A 26,962-nucleotide genomic window follows, 5' to 3' on the forward strand; every position below is an offset into this window, starting at 1 on the left:
ATTTTATATGTTTACCCAGAATGTTATCGTTGGGTTAGTTCTTATTTCAAAGGGAAATTATTAATTGAAAATCATTTTTGCACTTATTTATTATGCATAAGTAATAATTAAGGGAAAAAGAGGTGTCCAGGAACCTAATTTTACATTAAAAACTTTATAGGGTTGTAAAGTTCAAGGAGAGACTGAACCACTCACAGAATTTATTCAAGAGTTGTAAGCTTTTGTTCCACTACCATAAAAACAGATAGGTTAGGGTTCCAGGCCTATTTGTAGCCTTAAATTAAACATTTCTGCTCTTTCGATAGTGTTTGATACTGCAACAAGTGGTGTTGGCTTTCAAGAATATCAACCCATTGTTGCACACTTGTACTTCCCAAGTGCTTAGTATAGTGCTCTGCACACAGTAAGCGCTCAATAAATACGATTGAATGAATGAATGAATGAACCCATGATCCTCCAAAAGAACTTCATCTGCTTTGTATAAAAACATTTTGGGAGCAGGAAGCATTTTTATGTTTGTTTCTCTTATGAAAGAATATCAACCCATTGTTGCAAACTTGTACTTCCCAAGTGCTTAGTATAGTGCTCTGCACACAGTAAGCGCTCAATAAATGCGATTGACTGAATGAATGAATGAACCCATGATCCTCCAAAAGAACTTCATCTGCTTTGTATAAAAAACATTTTGGCAGCAGGAAGCATTTTTCTGTTTGTTTCTCTTATGAGAGTGTAAGCTCCTTGTGAGTAATCAATAAATCAATCAATGGTATTTTTTCAGTGCTTATTATGGGCAGAGCACTGTACTAAGTGCTTGGGAAAGTGCAATACAACAGAGTCAGTGTGTCAGGAGACAGAAATACAGGTATGGAGACCGAATGGGGTAGGATGTCCCTAGAATACTGGAGGGGGTCAAAAGAATGGAGGGCTCTGTGGGGGGCTCGTTGTAGGGGAAAGAGAGCGGGAGAGGAGTTTGTGGTCAGAGAGAGGAATTTCAGAATTGGTGAGTGTAGAGATTGATCAGTTATCAGAGATTATAAGATCAAGTGTGTGCTCAGGTTATTGAGCGTGTGAGGTGGGGTGGAGTAAAGGAGTGAGAGGAGGTGGACTGTGGAAGAATCATCGGGGACCTCTATATGAGTATTGAACATATTTAATTCTATTTGTTCTGATGACTGGACACCTGTCCACATGTTTTGTTTTGTTGTCTGTCTCCCGCTTCTGTCTGTGAGCCCGTTGTTGGGTAGGGACTGTCTCTATATGTTGCCAACTTGTACTTCCCAAGCGCTTAGTACAGTGCTCTGCACACAGTAAGCGCTCAATAAATACGATTGAATGAATGAATGAATCCAAGTGGGCCGCCGGGACGGGCTTCAAAGCCCTACTGAGAGCTCACCTCCTCCAGGAGGCCTTCCCACACTGAGCCCCCTCCTTCCTCTCCCCCTCTTCCCCCTTCCCATCCCCTCCGCCTTACCTCCTTCCCCTCCGCACAGCACCCATATATATGTATATATGTTTGTACATATTTATTACTCTATTTATTTTACTTGTACATATGTATTCTATTTGTTTTATTTGGTTTATATGCTTTGTTTTGTTGTCTGTCTCCCCCTTCTAGACTGTGAGCCCGCTGTTGGATAGGGACCGTCTCTATATGTTGCCAACTTGTACTTCCCAAGCGCTTAGTACAGTGCTGTGCACACAGTAAGCGCTCAATAAATACGGCTGAATGAATGAATGCAGTTGGAAAGTACTAAATAAATTTAAATATTGTAAGCCCCTTAGTTCATGTCTACTAATTCTGTCACATTCACCCAAGTACTCTGTATTCTATTTATGTCCAATGAATACTATTAATTGATAGACTAAAGGTGCAGTTTAGCATGGTATCAGATTCATCTGTACTTTAAAGAGCTAAATTAAGAAGTTAGATAAATTCATTTTCATTGGTATGAGTAGCTAGTATTTTATTAGAATTGTTTTTTTAAAAAAACACACAAAGTCAATGCACATTTTTATTGTCCTTCAGTCTGCCACATGTCTGCTGTGTGACCTTGGGCAAGTCACTTAACTTCTCGGAGCCTCAGTTCCCTCATCTGTAAAATGGGGATGAAGGCTGTGAGCCCCATGCGGGACAACCTGATCGCATTGTATCCCCCCAGCACTTAGAACAGTGCTTTGCACATAGTAAGCGCTTAACAAATGCCATTATTATTTTATTATTATTAAAAGCTGAGAAATTTATGGATCATGAAAAAAATGATCATTTAGAAGATAGAGAAGATAGTGAGAGTCTCATTCTGCAATGGAAGATATGAAAACGTGGAATGTCAGATACTAAGAACTTGTTAACAAAATAACCCCCCAAATATCAAAATTAGCCAAAACTTAGCATAGAGGCAGCATGGCCTAGTGGCAGGAGCAAGGGCTTGGGAGTTTGAGGACATGGGTTCTAATCCCAGCCCCGTCATTTATCTGCTGTGTGATCTTGGGCAAGTCACTTCACTTCTCTGGGCCTATATTACCTCACCTGTAAAATGGGGATTAAAAGCGTGAGCCCCACCTGGGACGACCTGATTACCCTGTATCTGCCCCAGTGCTTAGAACAGTGCTTGGCAGATAGTAAGTGCTGAACAAATACAATAATAATAATAATGATAATAATAATTAAGAAATGCATTGCTATTTCCTGGTTTTGAGAGAATTTTTAGATGCATGCTTTCATATCAGTTAGTCAGAAGCCATGTTGCTCAGTGGAAAGAACCCAAGCTTTGGAGTCAGAGGTCATGGGTTCAAATTTGTTGCCAACTTGTACTTCGCAAGCGCTTAGTACAGTGCTCTGCACACAGTAAGCGCTCAATAAATACAATTGAATGAATGAATGAAATGCCAGCTCCAACGCTTGTCAGCTATGTGACTTTGGGCAAATCACTTCACTACTCAGTAAATAATAATAATAATAATAATAATAATAATAATAATAATAATGATGGCATTTATTAAGTGCTTACACAGTGCAAAGCACTGTTCTAAGCGCTGGGGAGGTTACAAAGTGATCACGTTGTCCCACGGGGGGGGCTCACAGTCTTAATCCCCATTTGACAGATTAGATAACTGAGGCACAGAGAAGTTAAGTGACTTGCCCAGAGTCCCACAGCTGACAATTGGCAGAGCTGGGATTTGAACCCTTGACCTATGACTCCAAAGGCCGGGTTCTTTCCACTGAGCTAAGCTGCTTCTCTGTGCCTCAGTTCCCTCATCTGTAAAATGGGGATGAAGACTGTGAGCACCCCCATGGGACAACCTGATCACCTTGTAACCTCCCCAGTGCTTAGAACAGTGCTGTGCACATAGCAGCGCTTAATAAATGCCATTATTTTTCTGATTATTATTATTATATTCTTATCGTTGGGGCCTGAGTCCCAAGACTCGGTATCTTGAATGATACTTTGGATTAAAGATAGAAAGCTGAGTTTTAAAATTGTGTTCACAAAATGGCCAGAGCCATATTTGTAGATCTACTATTTCAACCCATCATTCACTCATTCATTCATTTAATCATATTTATTGAGCACTTACCGTGTCCAGAGCACTGTACTAAGCGCTTGCACTGTATTAAGCTATCATGCACACTTTGCTCCTATAATACCAGCAAACTCACTACAATACTCACTGTCAACCCTTTGCCCAGGTCTTCCTTCTGGCCTGGTGCTCCCTCCCGCTTTATATCCACCTCTCCACAGACTTTAATGGGAAAAAATCATATCTCCGGCAAGAGGACTTCCAAACTAAGCCCTTCCCTGTCTATGTCCTCCTGAGTTCAGGTCTATTCCCCTAAAGTCCTTTGACTCTCCCCAGCACCACAGGTCACACAGCCGATAAGCGACATAGTGGGATTCGAACCCAGATCCTTCTGACTCATTCATTCATTCAATCGCATATTCAATCGTATTTATTGAGCGCTTACTGTGTGCGAAGCACTGAACTAAGCACTTGGGAAGTACAAGTTGGCAACAACTTGACTATGTTGTGTTGACTGTATGTTTCTTAAAAAAATTCTAACAAAATACTAGCTACTCATACTAATCAATCAATCAATCAATCAATCGTATTTATTGAGCGCTTACTATGTGCAGAGCACTGTACTAAGCGCTTGGGAAGTACAAATTGGCATCACATAGAGACAGTCCCTACCCAACAGTGGGCTCACAGTCTAAAAGGGGGGAGACAGAGAACAGAACCAAACATACCAACAAAATAAAATAAGTAGGATAGAAATGTACAAGTAAAATAAATAAATAAATAAATAAATAGAGTAATAAATATGTACAACCATATATACATATATACAGGTGCTGTGGGGAAGGGAAGGAGGTAAGACGGGGGGATGGAGAGGGGGACGAGGGGAGAGGAAAGAAGGGGCTCAGTCTGGGAAGGCCTCCTGGAGGAGGTGAGCTCTCAGCAGGGCCTTGAAGGGAGGAAGAGAGCTAGCTTGGCGGATGGGCAGAGGGAGGGCATTCCAGGCCCGGGGGATGACGTGGGCCGGGGGTCGATGGCGGGACAGGCGAGGTACAGTGAGGAGATTAGTGGTGGAGGAGCGGAGGGTGCGGGCTGGGCAGTAGAAGGAGAGAAGGGAGGTGAGGTAGGAGGGGGCGAGGTGATGGACAGCCTTGAAGCCCAGGGTGAGGAGTTTCTGCTTGATGCGCAGATTGATCGGTAGCCATTGGAGGTTTTTGAGGAGGGGAGTAATATGTCCAGAGCGTTTCTGGACAAAGATAATCCGGGCAGCAGCATGAAGTATGGATTGAAGTGGAGAGAGACACGAGGATGGGAGATCAGAGAGATGAATTTACCTAACTTCTTAACTTCTAATTCTCAGTCATGCTGTAACCACAAAACCACATCCATCGTGGCTCAGTGGAAAGAGCCCGGGCTTTGGAGTCAGTGATCATGGGTTCAAATCCCTGCTCTGCCAATTGTCAAGCTGTGTGACTTTGGGCAAGTCACTTCACTTCTCTGCGCCTCAGTTACCTCATCTGTAAAATGGGGATTGACTGTGAGCCCCCTGTGGGACAACGTGATCACCTTGTAACCTTCCCAGTGCTTAGAACAGTGCTTTGCACATAGTAAGCACTTAATAAATGCCGTCATTGTTATTATTATTATTATTATTGCTACTCTTTCAAGCACTCAGTTTAGTGCTCTTCACACAGGAAGTATTCATTCATTCAATCGTATTTATTGAGCGCTTACTGTGTGCAGAGCACTGTACTAAGCGCTTGGGAAGTCCAAGTTGGCAACCTATAGAGACGGTCCCTACCCAACAGTGGGCTCACAGTCTAGAAACAGTATATACCATTGATTAATTGATTGAATTATCATATTGTACTCTCCCGATCACTTAGAACAATGTTCTGCACGTTCTAGCTGCTCAATAAATTTCATTGAGTAATCAATTGATTAATCTGCTGCTTAGCACACTGCTTAGCCCTTAGTGAACTTTTGATAAATAGTATCATCGTTACAATTTGATCATTTCCATACTTTCTTCTCAGCACTACATTTCATTTTTCCTTGCTATGTTTGCTTGATCTTCCGGGCATGAAACCGGTTTAATTTAATTTTGTTTTCTGTTTGGAGCAAAGGTTCATACTGTGTTTGGGAGATGATCGACTCATAAATTCTTAGTTATCACTATCCCAACTCTTGAAAAGGATGCCATGAGGTCTTTTTAAGGCCCATTAAAGGTTATGACCTAAGTTTTATACCGTATTCAAAAGGTAATATCAATAATTTTGGTTGCTTTTATGGTACCCTTGGTACAAAAGGTCTCTAAAATTTTGTATAAACCTGTGCCTAGAAATCTTTTTCAAAAGAATACATGGTCAGTTGTTTTTTTGTTTGACTTTTTTCTGTTTGTTTTTTCCAGTCATAGATAGCAGCAGTTCAGTGAGATTGGTACATTGCCAAAATTATTTGGAAAACATCAAACGGGAATTGATCCAGATATTTTGACTTGAATCCTTTCCTTTTGTCTTTGTAACCCGGGATTCCAAAGTTCCAAACTGACATTCTCTCATTACTCAATCAGAAAGAAAATTTATCGATTTATGCCTACCCCCTTCTACAACATTTTAACATTTTCAGGAGCTCATCTATCAAAATATTCATCTAACCAGATTTGCGAGAAATGATGTCAAGATGATCGGACTGTTTTTTTAAGCAATCACTACATGCTTCACTGAGTTGTGGTGGTTCCTGAATCCAATAGTTTGTGAGGCGTTTAGAAATCTTTAGCGAAACGTCTTGTGCACCAAGAGAAGTCTTATTGTTGTTTGGACATGGGACTCTTTCTAAAGTACTCAATGAGAATCTTTTTATTTATCTTTTTTGTGCCTCAGGTCCTATAAGCAGCATTTTGGTGAACAAATTTGGCAGCCGTCCAGTGATGATTGCAGGAGGTATATTGTGCTCCATGGGAATGATCGCCTCCTCGTTCTGCAATAGCGTCATTGAACTGTACATATGTGTGGGAGTTATCGGCGGTAAGTGTGTTCCCAAGCATTCAGAATCAAATAGATGACCATGGAGCCACTAAACAGCATTTGTCTCTTTAGCCTAAGGAGGGCTTTTTTTCCTGGTCTTGAAGCAGAAAATAAAAATCTTCACATTAAGGAAGGTCACAGTGACCAATTATAATTCCCTCTCTGACTTTCCTTCTACCAGCCCGAAGCCCAGGTGAAGTAGAGATAGAATAGGCTAAGGGCTTAGTACAGAGCTCTGCTTACAGTAAGCACTCAATAAATGTGATTTATTCATTTTTCCTATCCTCCTCCTCCTCCCCTCCCCATCGCCCGTCCCCTCCCCACAGCACTTGTGTATATTTGTACATATTTAGTACTCCATTTATTTTATTAATGATGTGTATGTAGCTATAATTTATTTATTCTGATCAATCAATCGTATTTATTGAGTGCTTACTGTGTGCAGAGCACTATACTAAGCACTTAAGCGCTTCTGATGTTATTGACACCTGTTTACTTGTTTTGTTTTGTTGTCTGTCTCCCCTTTGTAGACTGTGAGCCCACTGTTGGGTAGGGACTGTCTCTATATGTTGCCGATTTGTACTTCCCAAGCGCTTAGTACAGTGCTCTGCGCACAGTAAGCACTCAATAAATATGATTGAATGAATGAATGAATGATTGAATGAGTGATTGATTGATGATGATATTTGTTAAATACTTACTATATTCCAAGCACTGTTCTAAGCCCTGGGGTAGATTCATTCATTCAGTTGTATTTATTGAGTGCTTACTGTGTGCAGAGCACAGTACTAAGCGCTTGGGAAGTACAAGTCGGCAACATATAGAGAAGGTCCCAACCCAACAACGGGCTCACATTCTAGAAGGGGGAGACAGACAACAAAACAAAACATGTGGACAGGTGTCAAGTCATCAGAATAAATAGAAATAAAGCTAGATGCACATCATTAACAAAATGAATAGAATAGTAAATATATACAAGTAAAATAAATAGAGTAATAAATCTGTACAAACATATATACAGGTTCTGTGGCTTCAGTTCCCTCATCTGTAAAATGGGGATGAAGATTGTGAGCCCCATGTGGGACAGGGACTGTGTCCAACCTTGTGTCTACCCCAGCGTTTAGAACAGTGCGTGACACATAGTAAGCGCTTAACAGATACTATTATCGATTCATTAATTATTTAACCACTGACCAGCTCCCAGGAATGGGGCTGTGATGCTGAGCCCTCAGGAGACAGAGTACAAAGCTTAATTGTCAGAGCAGAGATCCTGTCTCCGGCCTCAAAAGAGGACACAGAGAGGCACTTAAAGAGGAAGGATACAAGGTATCCTTCGTGGAGCTCATAGTCTTAATCCTCATTTTACAGATGAGGTAACAGAGGCACAGAGAAGTTAAGTGGCTTGCCTAGGGTCACACAGCAGACAATTGGAGGTGCCAGGATTAGAACCCACATCATCTGTATATATGCTTGTACATATTTATCACTCTATTTATTGATTTATTTTACTTGTACATATCTATTCTATTTATTTTATTTTGTTAGTGTGTTTGGTTTTGTTCTCTGTCTCCCCCTTAAGACTGTGAGCCCACTGTTGGGTAGGGACTGTCTCTCTATGTTTCCAGCTTGTACTTCCCAAGTGCTTAGTACAGTGCTCTGCACACAGTAAGCGCTCAATAAATATGATTGATTGATTGATCTGACTCCCAAGCCCGTGCTCTTCCCACTAAGCCACGTTGCTTCTCCATTGGACTTACTGATTGATTGATTGATTGGGCTTACCAAGGACGTTGGATGACAGTTGATCGCTTTGTCCTTATCCTGACGGTGCCCACCAGACTGTAAACTCCTTGTGGGTGGGGATCATATCTTCTAATTCTTTTGTACTCTTCTAAGTACTCAGTAGTACTCGTTTGCCCTCAGTAGTAATTATTGAGCACCTACCAAAGGATTGATTGATGCCTTGCATGGATGCACTTCTAAAGTCAGTCAGTTGTATTTATTGAGCACTTATTGTGTTCAGAGAGAAGCAGCGTGGCTTAGTGGAAAGAGCCCGGGCTCGGGAGGTAGAGATCATATGCTCTGATCCCGGCTCTGCCACTTGTCAGCTGTGTGACTTTGGGCAAATCACTTAACTTCTCTGTGCCTCAGTTACCTCATCTGGAAAATGGGGATTCAGACTGTGAGCCCCACGTGGGACAACCTTATTATCTTGTATTTACACCAGTGCTAAGAACAGTGCTTGGCACATAGTAAGTTCTTAACAAATACCATCATCATTATTATTATTACTGAGCATTTGGAAGAGCGCAGTACAACAGTATAACAGATACCAAGTGCGAACCCATTCTTCCTCCGGCCTCGGCCATGATGTCCTCGTAGGTTCCTGACCAGTGGAAATAACCATGCTTGAACAAGTGAAAGGATGTTTTAGGGAGCAGTGTCCCCTGCTCCATAGACAGCATGGCAGAACCAGATTACATTTCCACCAACACTCTCTTTCATTCACTCAATCGTATTTATTGAGCACTTACTGTGAGCAGAGCACTGTACTACGCACATGGAGAGTACAATTCAGATCATCCCACCTACTGTCCCCGAGCTTCCCCAGCCTAGAATTATTCACTAGTCAATGTTTGCTTCCTTAGAGATTCTCTGACGTTACTTGCACTGCTATTTAGTAATAGTAGTAGTAGTAGTAATAGGACTTATTAAGTAGTTACTCGGTGCAAAGCACTGCACTAAGCACTGGGAAAGAATACACAGATGGTAATTAAACATGGTCTCTTTCCCTCAGGTGGACTCACAATCTAAAAAGTGAAAATGGGGAGAAGGGAAATTTTATTTATATTTACTAGGTTTATTCATAGCTATAACATCATACCGTTCTTACTGAGTGTAAATCAGTACATTGATGGTATTGATGCCTAATTGTTTTGTTTTGTTGTCTGTTTCCCCCCTTCTAGATTGTGAGCCCATTGTTGGGTAGGGTTAGTCTCTATCTGTTGCTGAATTGTACTTTCCAAGCACTTAGTACAGTGCTCTGCACACAGTAAGTGCTCAACAAATACAATTGATTGACTGAATGAATGAATGAAAAATCCTTCCATTATCCATTCATTTCACGTCCCTATTCATGTATACTTCACATTTATGACAACGAGCGGTTCACAGACAAGATGTACCCAAAGCAGATGTGTTCTGGGTAGATTTGTTTAGCGTTCCCAATAAAATTACCCCTGTCTAAAATCTCAATGACAATACTAAATAACACGGGCTTTGAAATTGCAGGGTGAACATTATAACTGTTGTCCAAATGATTCCAGTTTTTAAAAGCATCGAGAGAGCAAATTTGTAGCTAGTACAAAAACAAAAATGTCATGTAATTGTTTAATCACAGCGTTTCCTCACATTTAATGTCTCTGTTGACTTCAAGCCACCTGAGGTGTTGAATTTGGAAAGTGCGTTTTTTTTAGCTTTTCCCGTAGTCCAAAAAAATGGGAGTTTATTTACGGACCAAGTGCGAAGAAATGATTTCATCCTACAGGACTGTGCAGACTAGTGAATGCTCTTGAGCCTGTAGAAGGGAGTGGCGCACATAGAAGTACTTGATAAATATAGTGGAGGCACCTGATAGATAGGGATTAAGGTCAGAGGGAAGTAAGATTAAAGCTTAAAACCTGAAATGACCCTCGCATAGGAGATAAACAAAACCAAGAGAAAAGATGAGTTCGCCTGTTTGAACATGCCAAGCCAAGAACAAGGGCAGTTTCTTTAGCCTTAGGAAGAGGTCTAAATAAGTTTCTTTCCTTAGTGTGGATTCTTGCAGTCTACACACATACCGCCTGGCCTAAAAGTGATTCCATCTTCCAGAGTTGCAGAATTGCTGGGAATTTCTGACTCAGTCAGTACAGGAAACCAAAAACCAGACTGTCCTTTCCGTATGGGAAAACCCCTCCAATTACGTGGGTGTAATTGTTCATTTACTCTTATTGTTCCAGTCCATTTGCCTAAGTTTAGGAAGACCCCAGAGGTATTGGAATAGAAAAGAATATTTGGACAGACATGATTCTCATGGCTTTATGTAGAATTAATCAATCAATCAAGCATATTTATTGAGCGCTTACTGTGTGCAGAGTACTGTACTAAGCGCTTGGGAAGTACAAGTTGGCAACATATAGAGACGGTCCCTACCCAACAGTGGGTTCACAGTCTAGAAGAATTAAGCAGAGAAGCAGTATGGTCTAGTAGAAGGAGCACAGGCCTGGGATTCAGAGGATCTGGTTTCTAATCCTGCCTCTGCCACTTTTTTTTTTAATGAATGGTATTTGTTCATTCATTTGTGAACGAACGCTGCGAAGCAGCATGGCTGTGCGAAGCAGCGTGGCTCAGTGGAAAGAGCAAGGGCTTTGGAGTCAGGTCATGGGTTCGAATCCCGGCTCTGCCACATGTCTGCTGTGTGATCTTGGGCAAGTCACTTAACTTCTCTGAGCCTCAGTTACCTCATCTGTAAAACTGGGGATGATTACTGTGAGACCCACGTCGGACAACCTGATCAGCTTGTATCCCCCCGGAGCTTAGAACAGTGCTTTGCACATAGTAAGCGCTTAACAAATGCTATTATTATTATTATTATTATTATTATTATTATTATTATTTATTCATCCAGTCCTATTTATTTAGAGTTTGCTATGTGCAAAGCACTGTACTAAGCACTTGGGAGAGGACAATGTAACAATAAACAGGCACATTCCTTAAGCACTTACTCTGTGACAGGCACTGTGCTAAGCACTGGCATAGATAGATACAAGACAGTTAGGTGGGACACAGTCCATGCCCCATATGGCCCTCACAGTCACTACCCATTTTGCAGATGAGGTAACTGAGGAACAGAGAGGTTAAGTCATTTGCCTGAGGTCACACAGCAGACAAGTGGCAGAGCCAGGATTAGAACTCAGGTCCACTTGTCTGCATGTAAACTTGGGCAAGTCATTTAACTTCTCTGTGCCTCAGCAACCTTATCTTTTAATAATAATAATAATGGTATTCGTAAAATGCTAACTATGTGCCAAGCCCTGTTTTAAGCAGTGGGGTAAATGCAAGGTAATCAGGTTGTCCCACATGGGGCTCACAGACTTAATCCCCATTTTATAGATGAGGTAACTGAGCTCTGCACACAGTAAGCGCTCAATAAATACGATTGATGATGAACTGAGGTACAGTGAAGTGAAGTGACTTGTCCAAAGTCACACAGATGAGAAGTGGTGGAGCCAGGATTTTAGAACCCACGACCTCTGACTCCCAAGCCTGGGCTCTTTCCACTAAACCACACTGCTTCTGGGGATTAAAAATGGGGATTAAAATGGTGTGGGACAGGGACTGTGTCCAACCTGCTTAGCTAAGCACTCTAGTAAACACTGGGGAAGATAGAAGATGAAAGAAAGAATTTAACAATAAAAAAAATTCAAATATTAAGAGCCAACCTAGAGATCGGAGACCCTACGCAAAATTAAAGAGTGTCAATTGTGCAGCTGTTGGCATAGAAGATATTATTGATTGATTACTGGAGTGATAGTGATAGAGAAGCAGTGTGGCTCAGTGGAAAGAGCCCGGGCTTTGGAGTCAGGTCATGGGTTCAAATCCCGGCTCTGCCACCTGTCAGCTGTGTGACTTTGGGCAAGTCAATTCACTTCTGGACCTCAGTTCCCTCATCTGTAAAATGGGGATTAAGACTGTGAGCCCCTCATGGGACAACCTGATCACCTTGTAACCTCCCCAGCGCTTAGAACAGTGCTTTGCATGTAGTAAGGGCTTAATAAATGCCATCATCATTATTATTATAGCATTTCCAGTGACTCATTCCGTTTTCTACAACGTTCTCATTTTTGTAACCATGTTTAAAAAACGCATCGCAGAATTGAAAGATGACCCAGATTTACCAATGTCTGCTGTGACGTCGAGGAGCCCAAGAGCAAATTATAGAATTTCTTGTCTATCCCATTTGTCTTTAGACAGATAATTGCAAGTCACTTTGATTGTTTCAGGGTTACTGTCTGTGTTTGTCACATTTCTCAGCTTTGATGCTTTCCTTTTGCCATCTTCTAGGTTTGGGCTTGGCCTTCAACCTACAACCCGCCTTGACCATGATTGGCAAGTATTTCTATAAGAACCGCCCCATCGCGAATGGACTAGCTATGGCGGGGAGTCCCGTGTTCTTAAGCACGTTGGCGCCGCTCAATCAGTTTCTGTTTAATCATTACGGCTGGAAAGGGAGCTTCTTGATTTTGGGGGCAATCCTTCTGAACTGCTGTGTGGCAGGGTCCCTCATGAGGCCGATTGGACCCAAACCAGCTCCCGCGGCTCTGAAGAAAGACTTGGAGAATGGAGCTGGGAGTGCCAGTCTGCACAAGAACAACAAGACTTCCGTCTGCCAAACGATCAACAGATATTTAGATCTCTCTCTTTTCAAGCACAGGGGATTCCTCATCTATCTGTCGGGAAATGTCATTATGTTTGTGGGCTTTTTTGCCCCAATTGTGTTTCTGCCTTCGTACGCCAAGAACAAGGGCATTGACGAGTACTCGGCAGCTTTTTTGCTTTCCATCCTGGCCTTTGTGGATATGTTCGCCCGGCCTTCTATGGGGCTGCTAGCGAACTCCAGACTGATCCGACCCCGGATCCAATATTTCTTCAGTTTTGCCGTCCTGTACAATGGAGTTTGTCACCTTCTGTGCCCTTTGGCGGAAGGCTACACCGGTCTGGTGGTCTATTCCGTATTTTTTGGCTTTGCCTTTGGGATGGTCAGCAGCGTTCTCTTCGAAACGCTCATGGACCTTGTGGGAGCACCTCGATTTTCCAGTGCGGTGGGTCTGGTGACCATTGTAGAGTGCTGTCCTGTTCTCATCGGCCCTCCGTTAGCAGGTGAGTGTACTTCAATCACCATTCCCTCGGTCGTGAAATCGTTCAAGCCTCTCTTTCTCTCCCTCCCTGTCTCTCTCTAGAGGCGTGAATTCATTCTGTTGCAGATCACTTGAAACAAAAACCTTTGGGGCTGGGAAATATATATTCCCCAAGCTGTCACCGGCCTTTGTGTCTTTGTCACTGTTGTAACGATCGATTGATAAATCATCATCATCATCATCATCAATCATATTTATTGAGCGCTTACTATGTGAGGAGCACTGTACTAAGCGCTTGGGAAGTACAAATTGGCAACATATAGAGGCAGTCCCTACCCAACAGTGGGCTCACAGTCTAAAAGGGGGATAAATCCATCAGTGGCATTTATTGAGCACTTAGTATGTGCAGAGTACTCTAAGTGCTTGAGGGAGTGACAATACAACAGAGTTTGTAGACACGTTCCCCATCCATAATGAGCTTACAGTCTAGAGAATGAGTTTACAGTCTAGAGGAGCTTGTACATAGTAAAAGAGCTAAAATCTGTAATAATAATGATGGCATTTATTAAGCGCTTACTATGTGCAAAGCACTGTTCTAAGGGCTGGGGAGTTTACAAAGTGATCAGTTTGTCCCATGTGGGGCTCACAGTCTTAATCCCCATTTTACAGATGAGGGAACTGAGGCACAGTTAAGTGATTTGCCCAAAGTCACACAGATGAGTGGTGGAGCTGGGATTTGAACCCATGATCTCTGACTCCAAAGCCCACGCACTTTCCACTGAGCCACGCTGCTCACCTGTAGCTTTCCATCCAGCATGGCCTTGTGGATAAAGCATGTGCCTGAGACCCAGAGGACCTGGGTTCTAATCCTGGATCCTCTACCTGTCACTTCTTTGTGCCTCAGTTTCCTCATCTGCAAAATGGGAATTCAATGCCTTTTTCTCCCTCATACTTGACTGTGAATCCCATCTCGGACAGGGACTATATCCATGTTATAGAGTCTTCACTTGGAGTGCATTTTGGTAACCAGGAATGACTTGGTTTTTCATAGTAATAACTTCAATATTTATTAAGTACTTCCTGCGTGCCAAGTCACTGGGAAATAAACTAGAGAGTGAGATCAGGCATGGTCCCTGTCCCTTGACTGTGAGCCCACTGTTGGGTAGGGACCGTCTCTATATGTTGCCAACTTGTACTTCCCAAGTGCTTAGTACAGTGATCTGCACATAGTAAGCGCTCAATAAATACGATTGAATGAATGAATGTGGAGATCAAATTCTAAGAGGTAGGGAGAGCCAAAATATTCTGCTGGTTTTACAAATGAGATCATTGAGGCCCAGAGAGATGAAGTGACTTGCCCAAGGTCGCAGGGCACCCCAGACTTACCTCTGTCAACCAGGCCACACTGGTATGGTTTTATTGTGTAAATGCGTTTGTACGGTTCATAAATCTTTGACAAATGGAAGTAAAAATTATCAGTACTGACCTTTATAAAGCACTTAAAATTTGGAAATGGACATTGACAAGGTTCTTGTCCCATTAGGACAAGACTGAGCCCCTTCCTTCTTCTCCCCCTCGTCCCCCTCTCCATCCCCCCCTTCTTACCTCCTTCTCTTCCCCACAGCACCTGTATATATGTATATATGTTTGTACATATTTATTACTCTATTTATTTATTTATTTTACTTGTACATATCTATTCTATTTATTTTATTTTGTTAGTGTGTTTGGTTTTGTTTTCTGTCTCCCCCTTTTAGACTGTGAGCCCACAGTTGGGTAGGGACTGTCTCTATATGTTGCCAACCAATTTGTAGTTCCCAAACGCTTAGTACAGTGCTCTGCACATAGTAAGTGCTCAATAAATACGATTGATGATGATGATGATTAGGGTCACCATCTAAGAGACGGGACAGCAGACAGAGAAATAATGACAACCTGGACTGGAAAATTCAGGAATGAGCTGTAAAAATGGCCGATGGTTCCTCAGTGGTTCAGTCGCCTCCCTGCTCCAGTCCAGGCCGTGCTACCAAACTGATTCCATCTCCTGCCACTTTTAATAATGATAATAATAATAATAATAATAATAATAATAATAATAATAATGGCACTTATTAAGGACCTACTATGTGCCAAGCACTGTTCTAAGCACTGGGAAGGTTACAAGGTGATCAGCTTGTCCCATGGGGGGCTCACATTAATCCCCATTTTACAGATGAGGGAACTGAGGCCCAGAGAAGTTAAGTGATTTGCCCAAAGTCACACAGCTGACAATTGGTAAAGCCGGGATTTGAACCCATGACCTGACTCCAAAGCCCGGGCTCTTTCCACTGAGCCACACTGCTTCTCTTTTAATGTTTCTGGCGATGTCTCTCCAGAGATGGCAGGTGGAAATGACTGCAACCCTGAGCTTGAGATCCCTCTCTGCAGACTGCAAACTCCCAAAAGTTGGGTGGTGGATGTTCTGCCCATTCTCCAGGTTTTCCAGGGTGAAAGTACTCTCCCCCAGTAACAAACAAGTCTGTGAATTCTCTAAATCCAGAGGCCCTGTTGACCAGAGCAAATGCAGTATATAGCTGGTCACTGGACATGCTATAAATTACAACCTAGCTTTTCTGAGACCCAAAGCGCTTAGTACAGTGCTCTGCACACAGTAAGCACTCAATAAATACGATTGAATAAATGAATATGATTTTAAATAATCTAAATTCCAGAATCCACAGATTGCTTAATCTAAAGGATAGGAGATGTCTAATCTTCCGCAGAAATGCATCGAGGGCAGTGAGGTTTTACACTCTGTAGAAGTAGATTATTTAAACTGAGTGTTTTAATTTCATTTTTATTAAAATAGCTAGTTTCCCCACAGCCGAATATCTTTGAGCCTTACCCTATTTTTTCCAGGCCTTGTACCCGTGAGACTATTCTGATCTTCATGGTTAAATTAATATTTCTAATTATAAAGAAATGTAATATTTTCTCTCAGGACTCACCGAAGTAGTAGCTGGTTTTAGGATTTTAGGTGTGAATTTTCATAAAATAAAAGTATGTGCAGATGAATATACAGTTTCAACAGAGTTTTAAGTATTCCAAGAAGAGGTTACTTTTCACATTTTGTTACTAGATGATAGCTGATTAAAATTCTTCTTAAATATTATAGAAAGGTTACACTACTAATGTCTGTCTCCCCTTCTAGACTGTAAACTAATTATGGACAGGGAACATGTATGCTAATTCTGTTTGGGTGTCAGAGGTCATGGATTCAAATCCCAGCTCCCCCAATTGTCAGCTGTGTGTCTTTGGGCAAGTCACTTAACTTCTCTGTGCCTCAGTTACCTCACCTGTAAAATGGGAATTAAGACTGTGAGCCCCACATGGGGAAACCTGATCACCTTGTGCCCTCCTCAGCACTTAGAACAGTGCTTTGCTGATAGTAAGCACCTAAAAATGCCATTATTATTATTATTATTATTATTACTACTCCCACAAGTGCTTAGTTCAGTTCTCTGCACATAGTAAGCACTTAACAAATGCCATTATTATTATTATTATTATTATTATTATTATTACTCCCACAAGTGCTGAGTTCAGTGTTCTGCACATAGTAAGCGCTTAACAAATGCATTACTATTATTATTATTATTATTATTACTCCCACAAGTGCTTATTCAGGGTTCTGCACATAGTAAGCAATCAATAAAAGTGATTGACTGATTTTTTTAATTTTATTATACATAAGTTAATCAATTCAAATAGCGTCTTTCGGATTTTAGAGGCTGTTTATCTGGACCACACATTTCCGATACCGGTTCTTGGTAAACCACTGCCACTGGTAAAACAGGACTTTTATGAATTTATGGCCAATTGAATACCTTCTCTGTTTCCATTTTTTTTCAACTTACTAACTACAGTATAGGCTGTGTGCATCTGTCTCCCCCTTCTAGACTGTGAGCCCGTTGTTGGGTAGGGATCGTCTCTATATGTTGCTGACTTGTACTTCCCAAGCGCTTAGCACTGTGCTCTGCACACAGTAAGCGCTCAATAAATACGATTGAATGAATGAATGAATGAACAGAATATTGGTGTTATTTGCATAAAATATATTTGTCCTTGAATAGCTGATTCAGTTTTCCCACTTTCTGAAAAATAATTATGTTTTGATATGACCATCTGACTTCTTTGATGATGACAGTGTGGCCCAATTAGTGTATTTATCCTGGTTATGGTAAGCTACTTACTTGCCTAGTAGTGTCGGCAATCAGTAAAATCAAGGTCTCAGTCAATCAATCAATGGTTATTTATTGGGCGCTTACTGTATGTAGCACAGCATGCTAAACCTTGGGAGAGTATAACACAGTAGAGTAGATAGGCAAGATCTACACAAGGGATTTTCAGTCTTACCAATTTTGTAAAGTTTCAACAGAATCCAAGACCCGTCTCCTCCAAGAGGCCTTCCCTGATTACGTCCCCCTTTCCTCTTCTCCCACTCCCTTCTGCCTCATCCTGACTTGCTCCCTTTATTCATCCCCACTCCCAGCCCCAAAGCACTTATGTACATATAATAATAATAATAATAATAATAATAATAATAATAATGGCATTTGTTAAGCACTTACTATGTGCAAAGCACTGTTCTAAGTGCTGGGGAGGATACAAGGTGATCAGGTTGTCCCACTTGGGGCTCACAGTCTTAATCCCCATTTTACAGATGAGGTAACTGAGGCCCAGAGAAGTTAAGTGACTTGCCCAAAGTCACACAGCTGACAATTGGCGGAGGCAGGATTTGAACCCATGACCACTGACTCCAAAGCCCGGGCTCTTTCCAATGAGATACGTGTCATTTATTTATTTATGTTAATGTCTATCTCCTCCTCTAGACTGTAAGCTCGTGTGGGCAAGGAATGTGTCTGTTGTATTGTGTCATAGTCTCCCAAATGCTTACTACAGTGCCTTGCACACAGTAAGCACTCAATAAATATGACTGATTGATTGATAAACTATTCAATTGTATTTTACATTGCTTTTATGCAGTTAATATGAAGGCAATTTCAAAGGTGGCTGTGCTTAATGAAATATGATCCTCTCAACTGGCATATTATACCTTCGATTAAATTTATTTCACAACCTATATTCTTTTAAAACATGGTAGAATATGATAAATGTCAACTGTATGAAAATTAACTTGACATTCTGTTGTTATGCCAGTACACTGAATTTGACGTTTGGGGTTTTGGCAAAGTTTGGGATACAGCATGGCCTAAGGAAAGAGCAGTCAATGAATCAATATTAGTAATCGAGTGCTTACTGTGTGCAGAACACTGTACTGAGTGCTTGGGAGTGTATGATACAGTGCTTGGTACATAGTTAGTGCTTAACAAATACCATCATCATTATTAATACAACACACGCCTGGGGAGTTAGAAGAACTGTGTTCTAATTCTGGCTCCGTCACACAACTGCTTGATGGAGAAGCAGCGTGGCTCAGTGGAAAGAGCACAGGCTTTGGAGTCAGAGGTCATGGATTTGAATCCCTGCTCTACCAATTGTCAGCTGTGTGACTTTGGGCAATCACTTAACCTCTCTGGCCCTCAGTTCCCTCATCTGTCAAATGGGGATTAAGACTGTGAGCCCCCCGTGGGACAACCCGATCACCTTGTAACTTCCCAGGCGCTTAGAACAGTGCTTTGCACAGAGTAAGCACTTAATAAATGCTATTATTATTATTATTAAGTCACTTAACATTGTGCTTCAGTTACCTCAACTATTAAATAGATATTATAACTCACTGTGGACAGGGAACACGTCTATGAACTCTGCTACAGTGTGCTCTCCCAAGCGCTTAGTACAGTGCTCTGCACGCACTAAGAACTCAAAAATACCACTGATTGCTTGACAGATTCTTCCTCCCACTTAGAAAAGCAGCGTGGTGTAGTGGTAAGCGTACCAGTCTGGGAGTTAGAAGGACCTGAGTTCTAATCTCGCCTCCACCACGTTTGCTATGTTACCTTGGGCAAGTCGCTTCACTTCTCTGGGTCTCATTTACCTCATCTGCAAAATGGGGTTGAAGACTGGGTGCCCCATGTGAGACAAAGACTGTGTCCAACCTGCTTAGCTTGGATCGACCCCAGCGCTTAGAACAGTGCTTGGATATACTAAGCTTTTAACAAGTCTTGTCTCGTCTTATGCCGTCGAGTCATTTCTGACCCATAGTGACGCCACGGATACGTCTCTCCCAGAATGCTCCGCTCTCCATCTGTAATAATTCTGGTAGTGTATCCAGAGAATTTTTTGGGGAAAAATATGGAAGTGGTTTACCACCTTCCGCGTAGTCAACTCGAGTCTCCATCCTTGACTCTCTCCCATGCCTCTGCTGCCCAGCACGGGTGACTATTGACTTGTAGCAGATGGCCTTCCACTCGCTAGCCACTGCCCAAGCTAGGAATCAATCAATCAATCAATCATATTTATTGAGCGCTTACTATGTGCAGAGCACTGTACTAAGCGCTTGGGAAGTACAAATTGGCAACGTATAGAGACAGTCCCTACCCAACATTGGGCTCACAGTCTAAAGGAATGGAATGGGTAGGCCTCTGCTTGACTCTCCTTCCCATAACTGAGACTGGTAGAGTCCTGGAAACTCTCCAGGTGCAACCCTGAGAGGGGTTTAACAAATATCATCATCATAATAATAATTCATTACTTAAATTAAATAAGTAATTATTACTTAAACTATGATCCCTCTGAAGCCCAGGACCTGACTATTTAGTACAGTGCTTGGTAGATAGAAAGTGCTTAACAAGTACCACAGTTATCATTATCATCACCATCATCATCATCAGATAAAATATTCTGTGAAGTGCATTTTATATTGTTAATGTTTTAGTACTGTGGCCAATTGTGCACTGAAAGAGACTCTATGACTCACTGCTTTGCCACCTTCTGTGGACAAATTGATACAGTACCTCAGGCCATCACATCCTTTCACTCCAGATTTTACTGTTCTGCTTCCCGGCCTTATCCAGGAAGGTGATCTTTGCAAAAAAAAAAAAAAAAAAGTGATAGTTTAAGCCTAAGGGGACAGAATCACTGAAGCACAAGGTGAAGCAGAATTGAATAGACACACACCAGGACAACTGGGAAGGATATGTCATTTCATCTGGTCCTCAGGATTATGATTCCTGAGTTGTCATTTTAGAAAAATGAGAAAAAATGTGAACAGTGATGTCTCAGAGACAGAAATATGTGTACTGAATGGTGGTTTTATTTTTAATACTTCATTTGGGTGGAGATGGCCTATGCCTGCCTTAAAACCAAAGAGAAAAAAAAATTCAATATCTGGAGGAGTTTTATCGGTGAAATTCCAGACCATTAAGAAATTCCTTTGTCTTCCAGGTAAACTGCTGGATGAAACTGGAGAATATAAATATATGTATTTTTCCTGTGGAGTGATTCTGACAATTGCCAGTATATGGCTGTTTATCGGGAATGCTATAAACTACAAGATGTTGGCAAAGGAAAAGAAGTTGGAAGAAGAAAAGCAGAAAGCACTAAACCACGCTGATTCCAAGGAAGCAGAACCACTGACCAACAATGAAAATGAGGACGTAACCGTTCGAGCGACGAAAATCCTGGACGATCCCTCAGAAAGAGAGACTAATATTTAAAGTCCACCGTGACTCTCAGAGAGTGTTTCTGACTTTCATTAGAAGTATTTCTTAAAGATATAGGGCAGATTTTGTAGTTGTAATGATCAATCTCAATTATGGATGACAATAGGATTTTGTTCCACGACAAGATTCCAATCAGTCGTTACCTTCAGCTTATTTCTTTTGGTTGGTGAGATTTTTAGGTTAAAGGACAATGAGCCCATGAATATAAGCCTACTTTCATCTGACTCTGGATCTTGTGAGTAGAATGGTGATTTGTCTTCCAGTGACAGGTGATGTTGGACTCAACTATAAGCGCTTAGTACAGTGCTCTGCACACAGTAAGCGCTCAATAAATACGATTGAATGAATGAACTGTAGCGATGAACTCTTAAAACTACATTATCTGCTCGTGTTATCTTAACCCTCAGGATGCTACTAATGGCACGGACCTCTCCACACAATTATTTTACGTTTGTTTTTTTTCTGCTGGGTTTTAATAGTGAAGTCAATTCAAGGATAAAGGTCTTCAAAAAACCAGAGTATTGGGAAAAGAGAACAACCTAAGTATAAAACCACCATTAATGCATTACTGTTTTTATAAAGTATGATTTACCTGCATTGAAAAATAGATGTATTAGTTTTGCATAAGCCTTTGTAATTTGAATGCTAAAGGTCAGGAGATGGATGATAATCCATTTGCTCTCTAAAGGCAATTAACAGTGGGGTAAATTATAGTGTTTATGTGTTTATACATAAAGCATACATCCAAAGAGAGAAAGTGGGGAATTAAAATAATTACTTATTAACAGTAAAGAGGCTCCATAGATTAGATTAATTCTAACCGACGGGATAGCGCATGTTTTAAAATTTCAGTTAAATTATACTAGTGAGAAAAGTGGCCATTCAGGATCCTCTATCAGTCTTTCAGGACTGCAGTCAGAAAAATAAGCCAAGTCAAAGACCAAATAACGAGGAAATTAGTGATGAGCAGTGGCCTTTTGACCTCTAGTTTAATCAAGTCTTGGGATGCAGTGGCAGAGGATAATTCTCGCAAAAGATCTTGACTTGGATTAATAACTCTCTTTAGGTCTTGCGGAGTGTCAGGTAAACACCAGGTTCCATTAGCAGACATCCATGTCAATAGATTTACGGAGAGGAGAAGGCCTGGGAGTTACCCAGTGAGGCTAATCTACATTGCACTAATTCCTTAGCAGCCATTTCAAGATGGGCAATGGGGCAGTGTGAGTTATAAGGAGCTGCCCTGTCTGTCTTAAGCAGTTTTCCCAATCATCCAAGATAAAGCCTCCTTGTGAACTCTGCGAACGACAGAATTCTGGTGTCGCCATCTCACAGTTACAAAATAATCCTAAGTGGGCAGACTGAGCCCATTTAATGTTGCACTGAATTTGAGCAAATGGATCTCCATTGGCCTGAATTCACACAGCCTAAAGCCTGGTGAGGTGAAGCCTTCAGGGCTTCTCCCTGCCCTTTAAGACCCGGGTACGGACATTCCACTTTAGGCCCGTGCGGATGTCTCGTGGAAAGGTAGACGATGCTTATTTTGTAACATCAAAATGCTACTTTGCAAGGCCCCTAAAATTAAGTGAAATTTTGAAAGATAGAAAAAATAGAATAAGAAGAACTATGACCGCATCTGATAATTTCAAGTTTAACTTGGGTCAGTTATTTAAACAGTTTACTGTTGGTAATTGAGATTATGGTAGTTTAAAGATGGCAGATAGAATTGCCTTTTTTGGTTTTATTGCAGTTAAGGATGATCTCATTCACGTAAGCTACATGAAATAAGCTGCGTAGTTTCAAAATAGAGAAGATTAGGGGCCTAATTCATTAAAAAATGTATGCACTATTTATGCAAAGTACTTGCACGTCTGATTCAGGATGATGTGTGAAACTACCGTTTACTTTCTCCTTTCTTTTGTAACTAAGAGATCTGAACATATCAAAAAGGCTAAGTAGAACAAGAAGTGCCAATATCATAGGTAAAGCAAATCAGGGAAAATTTGGCAGGTAAATGGGTGTATTTAACTGAGTTGTCTCCAGTCAGATGGTTAGTTTAGCTATTTCCTTATTTTTAGTATCTTGTATGTTCCATCCTGATTCATCATAACATATACTGGATCACAAATTATGTCTCTCCTCCTCAGATTAAGCATCTTTTCAGGAAAAGGAAATCCCTCCCATTTTTATTATCTCAGATATATTGTTGGATACGTGTAGATCCCAAGTTCTTTGCAAATACATGGAAGTTTAGTGTGGATGATTTACTGAGCAGGAGCTCTTCCAAACAGGGTTGGAGCCGTGAAAGAGGGGCAAGAAATCCAGAGTGCAGTTCTCTCCTCCAGTAAGAAGGGACAGGAAACTCCTGTTGATAGTTTTCTGGCATCATGGTGTTGGGTGATAAAGATAATAATACTAATTGTGGTATTTGTACAAGCATTTGCTAGGCCAAACACAGTACTAAGCCCTGAGTTAGTTACAAGAGAATTCAGAAACTGACCCTGTGCCAAATGCAGCTTGCAGGAGGAGGGGAGAAAAAGAATTGATTCTGCATTTTACAGATGAGGAAACTGAGGCTCAGAGAGCTTCAGTGACCTTCCCAAAGTCACCCAGCAGCTAAATGTCTGTTCCAGGATTAGAACCCATGATCACTGGCTCCCAGGCGCGTGACCTTTCTACTAGGCCATGCTGCTCACTCAGATTTTTTGCCATTTTTTGCTTTGCAGCTCCTTAAATTGATTTTTGTAAATCCTTCTTATTAAAAAAAAGAGAAGAGAAACCCAGCGTGTCTGACAGGCCTGCGAAGAAGTACAGAGAGAGTCTGAACAATATTTCTGTAGCTCAGGACAAAGAAATATCGAGAAGGGGCTGAAGTTGAACATTTCTGGAAAATGATCTGCAACCCGTGGCTTAAACCAATGGTAGGAGTGGATGCATCGGCTAGTGTGAACCAAAGCTACACCTCTTGGCTCTGTGATGTTTGATTTGAATTTCAAGAGGAGACAATCTTTTTTTTCGGGATTTACCGTGTATGAAGAAGTTGATCAGAAATAGTTCAGTCGTAATATGCAGCAGGAATGGAGATTCAGAAAATGCAGTCAGGAAACCTGAAAAGTCATAGGTTGTGACCTATGTTAACAATGTTAAAGTTGTGAATATGATACTACTACGACTACTACTACCAATTTTGTTATTTGTTAAGCACTTACTCTGTGCCAGCACAGTACTATGTTCTGTTGTAGATACAAGCTAAAATCAGCCACAGACCCCGTCCCAAGTACAACTCACATTCTAAGAGGGGGAACAGGCACTGACTCCTCATTTTTGGGTGAGGAAAGTGAGAGGTTGAGTGACTAGCCCGAGGTCACACAGCATTGCCCACCTCCAGGACTGCCAACAGCACTGTACTTCCCTGCATGGAAAGTTCTGAACTGAAATAGGGAGCAGATGCAAACAACATCATGGGACTCTTCCTCTCTATCTAGGTCATGCACACTTTATACCCCAGCCACAAGGCTGATAGACTGTGAGCCCATTGCTGGGTGGGGACTTTATATGTTGCCGAATTGTACTTTCCAAGCGCTTATTACAGTGTTCTGCACACAGTAAACACTCATAAATATGATTAACTGACTGAATGAATATACGGTGGAACGCTGGATTCCAGATGCCCCTAATCTCAGATGCCTGAAAGTGGCATATTATTTTTCTGCATCAGTCTGCTGGTATAATCAATCAATCAATCAATCAATCATATTTATTGAGCGCTTAGTGTGTGCAGAGCACTGTACTAAGCACTTGGGAAGTACAAGTTGGCAACATATAGAGACAGTCCCTACCCAAAAGTGGGCTCACAGTCTAAAAGGGGGAGACAGAGAACAAAACCAAACATACTAACAAAATAAAATAAATAGAATAGATATGTACAAGTAAAATAAATAAATAAATAGAGTAATAAATATGTACAAACAGTAATAAATATGTACAATGTTAATACAGCCCTAGCCCTTTCCCCCTCACCCTGTCATCTCTACTAGGAGGAAATACAAGATTAGCAAAGAGGTGGCAGAAGGACTCAATTGTTTAAGCATATACTGTAATATGAAGCAGCGTGGCTCAGTGTATGGGCTTTGGAGTCAGAGATCATGGGTTCAAATCCCAGCTCCACCAAATGTCAGCTGTGTGACCTTGGGCAAGTCACTTAACTTCTCTGGGCCTCAGTTACCTCATCTGTAAAATGGGGATTAAGATTGTGAGCCCCACGTGGGACAACCTGATCACCTTGTAACCTCCCCGGCGCTTAGAACAGTGCTTTGCATGTAGTAAGCTCTTAATAAATGCTATCATCATTATTAGTACTATTATTGTGAAGGTAAATGTTGCAGAGTTCAAGGAAGATCCAAGGAGTCATACCTATAAATTGGGATCTGTTAAGATAGAATTCTTGAAAGTCACAAAATAAATGGACCTGTTGGAATCCTGATTTGAAAACCAAAAGCTGTTAGGCAGAAACTAGTGTCTATGGGTGCAGTGTAAGAGGAATCACAAAACGTATGTAATAGAAAGATGGGCGTCAGATGGACATTACAAAATGCATACTTGAACCAAGTTGTAAAATGCAGTTGAGAGCTGGCACTGCAATATGCCTAGTTTAATCCTTTCCCTCATATCAGTTCATCTTTATTTGTAGTTAGAAAGTTTTCCTTTTTACACTTCATTCATTCATTCAATCGTATTTATTGAGCGCTAACTGTGTGCATAGCACTGTACTAATAGCTTGGGAAGTACAAGTTGGCAACATATAGAGGTGGTCCCTACCCAACAGCGGGCTCACAGTCTAGAAGGGGGAGACAGACAACAAAACAAAACATATTAACAAAATAAAATAAATAGAATTGTAAAATAGTAAATATGTACAAGATAAAATAAATTGAATAGTAAATATGTACAATAATGCATAATACAATAATACACCCACTCCACACTTACACTTGAGTCATGGACTTTGCAAGTCTCTATCTAAGAATCTGAATCTGCATTGGAATACTTGGTTGATCCAAAGAAGTAAGCGTCTGATCTACTTCTTAAATGATCAGCTGAAATAGGTGTTTCGTTTTTCAGACTACAGGATTACCTTTTTCTTTAAGGTCCAATTCGCTTATCTTCTGCGTGTGCCCTCAGCTGTTCCTACAAATATAATTGTTTCACAATAACAAAATGATATCCAAAATCAGCATGTGACAGTTTCAAATTCATAAACTCTTTGCTGTCCAGTTTTTGCTTATAAATCAGAGTATTTCTAACATTATTTGAGTTAATTAGACCCATGCCCAAACAGCCTAATTCTCCAAATCCCTAAGTTTCTTTCATTGAGCGCTTACTGTGTGCAGAGCACTGTACTAAGTGCTTGGGCAGTACAAGATACTTTGGAAGATCATTACCTTTCAGAAGACTGCATGAGGAATCATTGAAAATACAGCAACTAAACTCAAATCACCTGGAAAATCATACTGTCCGATTGCCCAAGTTTACTAAAACAACTTCAAAAAGCTGAGCTTAGATTTTCCACCATGTCCACTATGAATTTTAGACAATTATCTTTCGATCAGGTAGTTCCTGGTTCATGCAACCTGCAGGGTTTATTTGACTTTAGCTCCCTTTATTTAGACTCTGTATCACTTCTCAGACTTTGAGCAGTGAGCATACAATGTAAGCAGCAACGTACTGGACTGCGGTAATGGTCAGTATCAGTTGCTGTCTCTCCTAAAGGCCCTGATTAAAGTCTAGGGTGGAAATAAAGGCACTGAGAGAATTTGGAGAATTTCATAAGGCAAGATCCAAGGCAACAGGTAAAGATTTT

The 26,962-nt window shown here is 41.1% G+C and overlaps 1 protein-coding gene across 1 annotated transcript in view; it reads left to right on the forward strand.

Moving 5' to 3' along the window:
* Nucleotides 1-21,452, forward strand: part of SLC16A7 (solute carrier family 16 member 7) — a 179,296-nt gene extending 157,844 nt beyond the window's left edge. The window contains exons 3-5 of the mRNA XM_038740892.1: nucleotides 6,399-6,542; nucleotides 12,648-13,463; nucleotides 20,828-21,452. Of these exons, the coding sequence (XP_038596820.1) occupies nucleotides 6,399-6,542; nucleotides 12,648-13,463; nucleotides 20,828-21,099 (1,232 nt within the window). The 3' untranslated portion in view covers nucleotides 21,100-21,452. The remainder of the gene's footprint in view (nucleotides 1-6,398; nucleotides 6,543-12,647; nucleotides 13,464-20,827) is intronic.
* Nucleotides 21,453-26,962: the final 5,510 nt, after the last annotated feature.

The sequence above is a fragment of the Tachyglossus aculeatus genome, chromosome 2 (genome assembly GCF_015852505.1).
Source record: "Tachyglossus aculeatus isolate mTacAcu1 chromosome 2, mTacAcu1.pri, whole genome shotgun sequence".
Taxonomy (NCBI): domain Eukaryota; kingdom Metazoa; phylum Chordata; class Mammalia; order Monotremata; family Tachyglossidae; genus Tachyglossus; species Tachyglossus aculeatus.